General features: G+C 39.6%; 1 protein-coding gene across 1 annotated transcript; it reads right to left on the minus strand.

Annotated features, from left to right (window-relative positions):
- Positions 1-1,059: 1,059 nt before the first annotated feature.
- On the minus strand, positions 1,060-12,670 carry LOC118158149 (intraflagellar transport protein 52 homolog). The gene is made up of 13 exons (XM_035312751.1): positions 12,482-12,670; positions 11,772-11,859; positions 11,380-11,509; positions 9,675-9,750; positions 9,516-9,587; positions 8,502-8,628; positions 6,569-6,655; positions 5,878-5,946; positions 5,013-5,167; positions 3,911-3,998; positions 2,635-2,743; positions 1,964-2,109; positions 1,060-1,376 (listed from the first exon to the last, which is right to left on the minus strand). Exons 1-13 carry the CDS (start codon positions 12,598-12,600, stop codon positions 1,329-1,331), a joined length of 1,314 nt encoding a protein of 437 aa, XP_035168642.1. The 5' UTR covers positions 12,601-12,670; the 3' UTR covers positions 1,060-1,328.
- Positions 12,671-12,752: the final 82 nt, after the last annotated feature.

Here is a 12,752-nt window from a genome sequence, read left to right on the forward strand (position 1 = left end):
TCACTAAAGAAAAATAAATGAAAGAGGAAGAAATGAAAAATTTCAAACATGCTGTTTTGACAAAGGAACATCTGCAAAGTATGCAGAGATACAACCACTTCTGTCAGTATTATATTGGCACATCTCAACTCATCAGTGAATCAGTAGGTGCTTTGGGGAACCTGCTCTAGGAAAGTCTGTACCACGGTGGCATCCAAAACATGAAAGAATGTAAAATGTGTGGGTTTTCAGGGGAAAAAAAGATGTACATATCTTCTGGGAAAAAAAAAAAAAAAAGCAGCTTTGACATTAAAAAACATGGCAGAGCAATACAAGGCAGTCTAACAGAAGTTGCATGGAATGCCTGAGTGGAGGAAAAATTCAAGTTTCACAGTTTGGGTTCAGATTAAATGCAGATTTTTTTTGGATGTCAAAGGGCAATCTCGCAGTGCTGATAGAAAAAAAAACCTCTAGCAACAAAGACATTTGGTATTAATAATATTGACAAGTCTGTTTCTCTCACCACTCGTACCCTTGGCTCTATTTTTGCTGTGCACTGAGTTTCAGCATGGCATTGCCCATTAATTTCACTTGCGTTTCCATTCTTATGCAATACCTGGCTCCGTCTCTGGGAATAATTTTAAGTAAAAATATTCCCAAGTTTTCTGCACAGTGTCACACTTTTGTGATAGTGAGCCATCAAATCTTAAAGTCTTTTTAATCCAAACACTGTCCCTCCTTTTCATGATGTTTTTCCAATCTTGTATGAGGCAGTGATGTGCAGCAATGTCATCACTGCTGAATTTCAAGTCCTCCCCTCCCTTGCAATAAATATTTTCCTCCCACAGTAACAAACCCACCTCCCCTTGGGTGACTTAGGCAGAAAGCCAAAAGGTGACTGCCATGGGGTGTCAGAGCAGCATCTTTTCAGCATCTCCTGAATTTATGGCTGTATTTTCTTCTCCAGTTCACAAGTCAAACCAACAAACTTTCCCCACAGTGCAACTAATGGCTACATGTATGCCAGAAGAACCCACCGTAAGCCCTGCTCCAAAAAATAAATAAAAGAAAGACCAAAACTATGTTCTTAGCACAAGATTTATATATACATATACTACAAAATTACAGTTTCAATAAAGAAGTAGAAAAATAAGGAATTATTTGGAAAGTGATTGTAAAATACAAACACCTCCTCAAAAGGCATTAGCTGTCCAAAGTACCACACAGAACTGATCCAAACATTCAGCGAACTACCAAGACAGTCCAATCAATGCACTGAACACAGAGGTTGAAGAAAGGTGGTAAGCACGTTTGTACTAGGTCTGTCTCAATCTGAGGAAAGCCAGGTCTCAGCTCCCATTCTGGAATCCAGCTTCACTTGTGTCAGTATCATGTTCCTTAGGGAAGGGAAAAGCAGAAACAAAACCAGAAGAATTTAACTATAGAAATTGTATGTAATAATTTGTATACAATAACTGCAACTATAAAAATTCAGATTTTCATATTAAATAGACTATTTGAGAAGCTGGGAATACTTGTTAGCAAAAACATCTGATCTGCCAAACAGAAGCATCAAACTGACGGTGACACAATGCTCCCTGGGCGTAACAAGGCTGCTTTCACATCTACATTGTAGCATTAGCAAGCACTGCAAATCCTGGTGAGGCCACATTGCTTTAGCATACTGCACAATTAAAGGAACTGGATTTAGCTGAAATTACCCAAACTGCACTTGCAGGTATTAATCCCCCAGTTAAAATAAATGAGAGACTTAACAAACTGAGCATTATACATTCTATACAGATGTATACAGACATAAGCGTTCTGGATCAAACTTCACTGGCTCTCTTTATCGTACATCAAATGCCTTAACACACTGCTGTATCGCCTGAGCGTAACAAGCACAGGTGCTACGAAGATGCATCAGCCGCAGTGCTGGCTGATGCTACTAATAATTCACTTGTCATTCTGTTATTAAAAATACCTGATTCAGTTTCTTAAACTCAACCACTTGGAAGAAAATGTGCTCCAATATATTTTTGGCATCTTGCTTCTCCTTTGGGAGTTTACTTGTTACTCCTAGGATATCGCCACATTTTCGTATATAAAACTCCAGGTCATCATCAGTACCTAAAAAAGCATCCCAAGGAAGGAGGCAGTTGAACATCACACATATCCATGCTGCCTGGGGAAAAATATACTAAATACCAATCTCCATTCATTTTTCATATCCTGGGGAATCTTACAAATGTTCAGAGGACTAGCCATGATGTATTTCTGCAGGTAGTACTTTCTCTTCTTGTTTCAAGTTAAGGTGTGTTAAGAATAATCTTAACAGGTACTTACTAACAGTGCGAGATACTGCACTGCTAACTTCAAAAAAACATTCCCCAAAATAACTGAAAAGGAAGCCAGCATCTCTCTAACAGCAGGCCTTCCAAGTCATATGTCTACTTAAATGAGGAAAACAACAGACAGAAAACAAAACTGCACTGCTGCTAACTGATGTTTTCAAGACCAGTAAGCCATGTATCAACTTCCAAGGCTCAGAGCAATCTTGGCCCAGAATTACAACTGTGGATTTCCACGAAACACCTATTTCCCTCCAAAAACTTATATGTAAGTGTGTGTAAACAATCAGTTTGCTCTGCTTACATTTGTTTGTAATCTCTGCAAGACGAGCTTTCTCAGATGAAAAGGTTTCATCCAAGTCAAACAGCTCCAGAGGGGGAGGAGGCAACTCTCTGAAAGCAGGTGGAAAAACCTTGAAGAGAATCAGCACAATTTATTGCCAATTATTTTTCTTATACTTCACAGATCTCTAAGATAACAGTTTTAGACTGGACTTCAAGAAACCTATTATAAAGTCAAAAGCAACTCCAAAGTCCAGAGTACAAAGGTACAACCTTTTGAAAATTCCATTTGCATTTCGTAAAAATAACTGAATATTCCGAAAGAATTTAGTCAGGAGTATGCCAGAGTTATCACCTAGCACCACAACTGGACATACTGCATTTGCACGGTTTGTTTTTAATTTTGTTCCAGGAGATACAGGTGATTCGGTTTAGCATTCAGATAGTCAAGGCACTAAGCAGGCCATAACAACTCACACTGAAACATATCAACATTAATTCTGGTAAGGGTATTTTCTTTTTTATGCAGTCACCACTTATGCCACAAGCGAAACTGTGCAATTAACAGGGCTTACAGGTGCTTAAAAGAGTACTTTATTTCCAAACGAACGCATTTTAAAAAAGCAGCACAAGACACTACTTTCAGTTGCATCCCTGCAGCTGTCAGCATCACAGTAACGTTTCCTCAGTGGCCAAGCCATGATGGAGCCAAAGATGGAGCCATGATGGCAAAAGTCAGATACCTGCATTTTGAGAAAAGTTTGACACTGCAGTAGCTCCTGTTGCTGCCAGCACCAATCTCTGCTGCTAAAAGGTTGGCCAGCCTTTGCTGTTAAAAATATATTTCACTTTCTACTTCCTGAACAGAGGCAGAAGATCGAAGAATAGCAGGACAGACTGGCACCTCCCCTGGCAGCGGTCAGTGCATTGCTTACAATACATTGCTTTCTGAAATGCCACCTTCTGTTTTCACAGTAAAAGGTAAAAGCCAAACCCCAGTGGCTCACAGGACTAGGAGCAGCTAGTTGGCTGAAGGGATTATATATGCAAAGCATTCTGAGCTCTCTAGGAGAGTTAAGCTATGGCACCAGATGCTACATTTCAATTCTTATCAACAGAACTTGAAAAGCATAAATAAGAACTCCTTAAAAGATTTTGCAATGTATTCATCTCCTAAGTCATTGATTATTACTCCAGCATTTCTCTCCCTCTTTTTTTCAAAAGAAATACGGAAATGAGAGTTTTTATATGAAACAAAGACTCTCCATATCCTTTATCAGCACGGAGATTTTACTTACAGCTGGCTGGAGGACAGGTAGTGGAGTCTCAAATTGAGGTTGAATAAGTTGGAGAGGTTCATGCTTCACATTCAGCTGTTCATAAGCTCTGCAGCACAGAAGACGACACAGCGTGACAGGAGAAATAACACACCATCCGTTTCCATTTGCATGCGTTAAAGGCTACAGAAGTTCATTTTTACAAAATACCGGGGCCAACATATTGCACAAAGTAATAGCATAAAACTGGGTTGAATAATTTTTGGAGGACCCCAGAGAACTACGTATCAGTAATAACTGACTTCTAAAACAAACGTATTAGTTAAAACTACGACTGAGAAGACGATAAAGATTGCTGGATATATCAGATGAGGAAAAAGAAGGAAGTCACACTTCTCAGTTCTTCAAACAACTTTTAAAGAGATCAATGTGCATGAGGAAAAAGTAATCCAGTTCAAACAGAGCTGATTGGAGATTTCAAAGAAGTTCTACAGAAAGTCCCTAACCAAAAGCCATTAAAAAATTATTTGTTATGGGATCAGAAGAAACATCTCATCACAAATTCACATCTACTGAAAATGCAACAAATGGAGCAGGAAGAAAGTGTCTGCAAGAACAGACTTTCATGAAATCTGTGTTAAGCCTGCTATTATTCAACGCGTTCATACATGACCTAGATAACATGAGTTATAAGGGACAAAGCTGCTAGTGCTACAAAACTGATAAAACTCAGCAGCAGATAAATCTCAAGCCAGAATTATTGGGAAATGGAAAGGTGAATGAAATCCAGCTTCAGTCAATGCCAAGTAATATGTAAGTGGAAAAACAACTAGCTCCCAGTTATCACTTCAGAAAGTACCCAATGTCACTGCAGGCAGTTCTACTAAAAATATCAGTTCACTGAATCAGCAGTAGTAATAAAAAGGAAAAAAAGAACATCAGAATCTACAGCTAAGAGAAGAAGCAAGAGCAAACCAATGTCATGCTCAAACCTCTGGTATATCCATATTCATAATGCTGCCTACAGATCAGTCTCTTCTGCTCCTTAGCAGACACAGTACACACAAGCAGAAAATGCAGAACACAGAATGCAAAAATAAATAAAAAATTCACAGCTACTGACTTGATAACTGCAGGGAGGGCAGTTGTATCCAGCTGATAAAGGGATGTATCAAACAGCTTTGTGAAGTCTCTTGGGTTCTCATCTCCTTCTTGCAGACAGACTCGCAGTTGTTCAGACAATGCAGCTGTATCTGGGAGCACAGTATAGTCTGAAATCTGAACATACGCACAGACACACACCATTATGATTTAAGAAGAGCAATCCGTTTACATAGCCTCTTTCTAGTTTATACCTCACCTAAAATCTCATCCATAAGTAATTATTTCACTCTTTACCAGTTATGACCCTTTGCAGTGCAGATTACTAGATCAGGAAACTGCAAATTCTGCTGTGTTAGCTGTAGAGCCACTTGCCACATGGATGGAGTGTCTGAACTTCTGTTAATTCTTGTTAAAGTAAAAAAAAGACAGCTTACTACTCAACTGTGCAAGACTTGTTCTTTTTATGCATAAAGAGTATACTTTCTTTTTCATATTTCCAAATAAAAATAACATTTGCATATGCCAGTTAAAAAAAAAAAAAAAAAAAAACTAACCTAAACTAAATTTGATATAAACTAAAGTGCATACTTACTAACCTGGAACAGCAAATAATCTCATAAACAGGAAATTGGGAAGAGCCTTTCACAACTGAAACTGTATGAATAAGCACCAATCTCAGTCTAACACATACATTTTTTCAATTTATATCTTATGCCCAGTCCATCTGTCTACTCAGCCTCATACCTTGAATAAGGGGTGTGTAACAACAACAGTATTCACCTTCTGAATGGCTGTTAGCCATTTCACTCTCAATACATGTTTTGGCAAAAGAGGTGCTGCCGGATTACACTATTATTTACTTCCATGTGATGGATCTCTCTTACCTCAGGGTCCTCCATATCCATGTGGTTTAAATGGATATCTGATGTCGTGAGCCATTGGAAAAGCACATCCTGGGGAAGGGTAAAACTTTAATTTCAGGAAGGTCTGAGTAATCTAAAATAGTACTTAACCATTCCTAATTTCATTTAACAAATACAGTGAAAAAGAAAAAAACGGGTAATAGGTCAAATAATATCTAGGGATAAAATACAAACTTATATATTTACTGAGGGAAGCAATGAGTCATGACAACGAGCATACTTTGTGAGAGATGTATGCTTTCAGGAAAACACCCCACTTACACATAATGTCATACAGTGCACTTTGGAAAGTGCTTTGTGATCGCCACATATCAGGCGCTATATATGCAAAGGTTTATTAATCATAAAGCAATAATCCAGCACTAAAGAAACTATGAAAAATAGATAATAAAAAAGATCTACTGACCATTTTAATAACAATAAAGTGGTGAACAGAAATAGGAGAAGGTTTTCAGAGTCCTATAACGTAAGCTGTGTCTTTAAAAACTCCTCCTGTTACTTGTGCACTGACCAAGTCCCCAGGATGTTAGCACAGGGTCAGAATCTCCGCACTGAATCAATTTCATAGCTGTCTTGCTCTAAGCTTTAAGAGGAACCTGGTAAGCTTGGATTGCTTTAGAACTGCTGTGAAAACTTTTTTTTTTAAACTTACCATGATCTTACCGTTTTCTTCTTTATCTAAATACTGATCACTGAACATGTGGCAAGATCCCAATGCTGCCATCTTTCCACCTTGACTCTATCAACAAAGAATACAATACAGCAAAAAAAAATCCTTCCAAATCATAGTTTTTGAGGCAATTGTTAATGGCATCCAATTACAGAGCAATTTAAAGAAATAAGAGATTTTGGAATAAGTAGTGTCAAAGGCAGTTTCAAACGTGGCAAGCTCAGAGCACAGCATTATTAAAAGAGCATATGCTCTTAAGGCTCATAAAATTACAAAGATTAGAAAGACAACTGGCTGGCAATCAACAAAATCCCAGTATCATCAACAGTAGCTGCAGATAGGTTATTTTTGCAGAAAAAAAACCATTTATTTTCCATGAAGCAAAGAAGAACTAAGTAAATGAATGCAAACCTGAAGGACAATGACACATGCACATGTCAATATAGCACATACGCACATGAGATAATGAGAGAAGAGTTTGGTAATTTCATTATTTCTAATATGAAAATGCAAAATGTTCTGGTGGTTGTATTTTCATTTACCTAATCAAACATGGAAATGCATTCATGAAACACCTTTGGAATTCTTCCCTAACCAGATTATCCCTTAATCCTTCCACATACAAAAAATGGTAAGTGTTCAACAGATGCTCCCTGCGCCAACTGTGAGACTCGCAGCATAACATAACCGTAAAGACCGCTATAATGAGTTTGAAGACACCTCAAACAGAGCTCCAGCCTAACAATTTCTGATGTTTCTTACTCCATGTTTTGCAAACAAAGTTTTAACTTGAATTCCACACGCTTCATCCACAACAGCGTAACTAGACAGCACCCTCTGCTCTTACTTTCCACTCCTTCAGTTTCTGTTGCTGTTCTTTACCGTCTCACTTCTTTGCTCCACGAGATTTTGTTTTCCTTCTGACAAGTTTCTCTGCTCTGCCTGAAAGAGAATCTCTGTCTCTGGCTTCATCTTCGACCCTTTTGTCTACAACTTCCGCAAACTAGACAAGGAAAAATGATGCCATCTATGGTATTTTATTACGGAAAGAACTACCTGCATGATGTGCAATGGTTTCCATTTCAATGATCAACCCATGCAGAAGACCTCTTGGAGGTACAATCAGGTTATGTGGATTTCACTTCCAGACTAATGTAGTTGTTATAATTCTCAGAAGAAAACACTTCTAACACTTCTGAAGTTTTTTTTTTAGAAACACTTCTGAAGTTACGGCTTTACATAACCTAGATGACTTACATTACAAAAAGACAGCTTTTGTACAGTAATGCAAATCATTTCAAGATTATCATGGGTGCAAGGTTAGGTATGAGGCTACAGGCCCATTGGATCTATGTACAAATATTGTCTGTGGAGAGGGATTTTATTTCATCTTCTGACAGCTGCAGATAAAATGCAAGCGGTAAGTGTACTTGTAAATTCACTTCACGCTGCTGTATGGTCTATGATTTACAGGATACATTTCAGCAACAACACGGAAGAATGAATAGAGGCATCCTCAGAAAAAAAAAAAAATCACCTTCCTGCCTAAGATACCAAAAACCACAGTAGTGTTAGCAACTCATCTGCACAGTAGAATGTGTGCTAACAAAATTATATCCAGGAGCAATATTAATTTGTTGTATGCATCAACTACTACTTGTTTTCAAAATTGATTTATTTTTAATAAACTAACAAAAGACAGATCCTCTTCCTTAACTCAGTATTAATGAAACTAATAATCTCATTAAACAGTCACTAAAACTATGAACAAAAACAAAACAATGAAACATTACAGAAGAATTAAAAATTTCCCTCTGGCACCCAAATAAATAAACTGTCTTCCCTAGTGCTCCCAGAAAAAAAAAAATGTGGGGAGCAGGGGCAGAATGCATGGTTGTTTCATGAAGAATCATACCTCATGCTGATAGAAAGCAAGAATAGGCCTGTTGAGCGGGAAGCAGACAGATCCTGTTGACAGAACAGCCACCGCTGGTTTCATCACATTCAACGTGGCACCAAACGGATACACAAAAGTGAGAGCTCTGCAAAGAAATACAAAACATCCTGAAGTACCTGCATGTATCAGGTAGGCTGGACATATTTATAAGACTCAGTTTATCTGCCTAAACTATGCGGTTTAATTGTTCACTGGTGGTAGAATGTCAAAAGCCATGCTTTGAAAAAATCAGATCATTAAAATGACATCTTAGTCTCCTTCTACAGGCATTCCCAGCTTGACAACTCGTCTCACATAACAAAGACTGCTTTTGATTTCTGTTTGCATACTCCTGTATCTGAGAGAAGTGCAGGGCTATTTAACTCATAGACAAATATAAATTCTGACACAAAACTATATTAAATGTTTTTACACTTAGTTTTCCTTGTAAACAACCGTGCAGTTACTTATTAGTCTATAAACCAGCAGCAAAAAAGAATACAAACATATGAAGTTATTTATGGAAAAACTGTATTCTTCTCAATGCCTTCTCACTTCTCTGCAGAATAGAGCAGTACAGACAGAAAGTTAAGAATTATAACAGATGTCTATCTTACCCTGGAGTAAAAGTCTCTAAAAATTGTAGGGTTCCTCTTGTCTACAGCCACAACACCCACTATCTAGAGCTTATTCACATTTATGCTGTTTAATAAAACTCAGCTCTACAGATGAGGGAAACGAAAAAAAAGGATCTGGTCAGGAGAGTAATAATTCACCTCAAAATCTATCACTCCTGCTCCTTAAGTGGCTATCAAGAGTTACTAAACAGTCTCCTTCCTATATATAACCTTGAGGAGCAAGAAACATAAGAGGAGACATAAACACATTAGAAAACCTCAACACAAGTGAAATAAACTCCTGCTAGATTAAGGGTCTGCTAATTGAGTTAGGCTAAATCTTTTCACAGCAGCTACCTGAAAGGAAAACACTTACTGTAAGTCGTGTCCGCTTCCATCTTCATCTGTTGTCTCAAGTGCTGTTTTTCTTGCAGCTTCACTGATTCCCCTACAACATATTGAAGAGCAAAACCTAGTGAACAAACGATGGATTAACAGAGTTCACTGTAAAGGTCCATATAGGCAAAATATTTACCTATTCAAAACTCCATCAGAGATAAGTGCTTCTTTTGGGTGGTGGTACTTGTAATAAACATTTCGTACAACAGCATCTTGAATTAAAAAATAAATAAAAAATAGTAAATTTACATCTTAACTCATCAATATGCCAGACATAGCAATGTAAAATGAGTATAGTTCTTGGCTTCCCTGGATGTTTGCTTCTAACACCACAACACTGGCATGCAGCTCTCAAAAGAATTCAGACCAGCATTCAGATGAGGCTTCACTACCATTTCCTTTTGCACTTAAAGGTTTAGAACAGGAATATATTTGTTAAGTTCAAATAAAAATATGAAAAATAAACATCTCCATGTCTTCCACATTTCTACAGATAAAAAAAAAAGATCAAATTAAAAGAATACGTATCAAGTTTATCAAGTTCAAATTATTTTTTAATCTCTCTTCCAAAAGCATGAGGTTGTACTGGGTCTGGCTGGGATGTTAACTTTCCCTGCAGCAGCCCATACAGTGCTGCGCTCTGCACTTGTAGCTAGAACAGCAGTGGTATCACACCGGTGTTGTGTCTGCTGCTGAGAAGTGCTGGCACAGCATCAGGACTCTCTCTGACCCTCCTAGGGGGTGGGCAGAAAGTGAGAAAGAAACATCAGCAGGGCAGCTGACCTAAACCAACCAAAGGGATATTCCATACCATATGATGTCACACTCAGCAATAAAAGGTGGAAAAAGGAAGAAGAGGGGAGGGGTGGGCTCTCGTTGCGAAAACGTCTGTCCTCCTCCTGAACACTGGCTACGTGTGTTGAGGCCCTGCTTCAAGGACGTGGTCAAGCACTGCTCATTTGTGGGAAGTAGAGAGTAATTTCTTTCCTCTGCACTTCCACATAGCCTTTACTTGTTTTGTTTAGTTATTCCCTTTCCCCCTCCCTCTTCCCCTTTCCCTTTTTTTTCCCTTTAGTTGAATTGTTTAATTAATAATATTTCCTTAATAATATATATATTTATTATTTTTTTTTCCTCTTTAATTAAATCATCCTTATCTCAACCCCGTGAGTTGTTCTTTCCTTTACTTCTTCCCCTCCTCATCTGAGGAGGGGGAGTGAGAGAGCGGTTGTGGTGTTCAACTGCCTAGCACGGTAAAACCACCACAGAAGCCCATAGGGTTGATTCAAAAAAATAAAAATAATTTTAAAAAAAAAACAGTCTAAGGGTCCAAATACCACCAAAAAGCCTAAAAATACTTCATGAACACTGAGACACACAGCTGATTTATATACTTTGGCTGTACAAAACCTAAGAAATGGCATTTTACTAGTCTGCTAAAGGAAAGTGCCACTGTTGATTTAGGGTGAGCATGGAGTGATTCAACTCATTAAAATGCGTGGAAACAAATTTCTAAAGTGAAAGGCCTTTTAACCAATAAATATCATTAGTAGTAATTTTATTTTAGTGAATACCATCCAAGCTGTCAAATATGGCAAAGGCACAGAGATGGCTGATATGCTATCAGGCCACTTGTTGCTGTCAAGTTTCCACATCCATGCAAAGCTCTTGGTGTGCTTCACTATGAGGCTTCCATGCACATCCAGATTTCAGGAGACAGTATCTCAAAAATGTACAAAAACATACTTTGTGAGAGGGATCTGCAAGGCTACGAAGACTGAACCTGCCCTTTTGATTTTGCTGAAAATGTAAGAATAAAAGGTATCAGTAAGCCCCATTACCATTATTGAAAATGATTCCATATTCTTCTAACAAAAAGTTAATATTTGTGCCAGATCGGGACTCTCCACCTTCTCTTAGCATCACCAGGATGGCTCCACCATCCTCCAGGAATTTCTTCAGAACCAAAAACTAAAAGACAACAAACATCCAGAAAAACATACATGAAAGAAGCTAAAAGCAAGACTGCAAGAAGTTGTACTGAGATGAAGGAAGACAAATGATTCTATTTGCAATGAACTTGAACAATCCTACAAGAAAAGCATTCAAATCTTAATTTGTGTAAATTCGTAAAAAGTAATAATATTGTAAAGTCTTCTTTACTGTTATCTTCTATTTCACATTAAGCCAATCTTAAATACAACAAACTTGCTAACGATCACTGACTTCTTACCTCAGCAGCACTGAACTTTTCTCGTGGGCCAGCCGTTATCCACAGTTTTACCCCGAACAGTTTCTCAGATGTGATCTCATCTTTTAAGCTATGGATAGATCAGTAAGAAAGCACGTCATCTGGGGATGCGCCCTGAACCACTTATTTTTTTTTTAAAGGATCAGCAAACAAACATAAAGCAAATTACTTCAGTCGCTTCACATCCACACCTTGGTTTAAAGTTGATACCTCGAATGACAATAATCCTGAGAAATTTGACCCCATCAAATCGCAAAGAGCCTCTGAAGATATACTCTTTTCTTGATGCAGAACTGGTGCAAACTGCCACAGCTGCTATCAAAATCTGTACCGAGTAGGTCTCCTCCTTTTTCCTTTTCCCTCTGGACTTACTCTGTCGTGCACAGGCGATAACCACATACGGGGGGGGGGGGGGGGGGCCGCGCTTTTTCTTTTTATCTCAACCTCTAAAACGTGCATTTGCGAATCCCCGGGGAAGCTGAGGGCTCCTTTCCACGGCCGGGATACCCGGGAGCTCCACACAGAGCCAGCTGGGCGCTGGGTGCGGCCGCAAAGCTCCCGTCACAGCCTGCCGCCAGCGCAGGCAGCGGGCACCGGGCTGCGAGGCGCACTCGGGAGGAGACCCACGGCCGGAGGAGACCCTCGGTGGGCCCCACCAGGGCCGTCCCCGGCGGCGGCCCCGCCGCCCTCACCTCAGGATCCTCCAGTTCCCCCGCAGCCTTTTGCGCCAGGCCTTGTAGCTGCCGGTGAGAGTGAAAGCCTCCCCCTTGGACGCGTTGAAGACGATGGCGTTCCGCGGGCCCTTCTCCATACGGCCAAGCTGCGGGAAGGCCGGGAGGAGCGGCCGGGAGCAGCGGCCGAGCGGAGCCACCCTGCGCGCCCCGCCGCCCAGGGCAGGGGCAGGAGCCGGAGCCGCAGCGGGGCCGCCCCAGGCCCTGCCGTTCCCCGCCGCCCAGCAACGCG

The sequence above is a fragment of the Oxyura jamaicensis genome, assembly GCF_011077185.1.
Source record: "Oxyura jamaicensis isolate SHBP4307 breed ruddy duck chromosome 20 unlocalized genomic scaffold, BPBGC_Ojam_1.0 oxy20_random_OJ106589, whole genome shotgun sequence".
NCBI lineage: Eukaryota > Metazoa > Chordata > Aves > Anseriformes > Anatidae > Oxyura > Oxyura jamaicensis.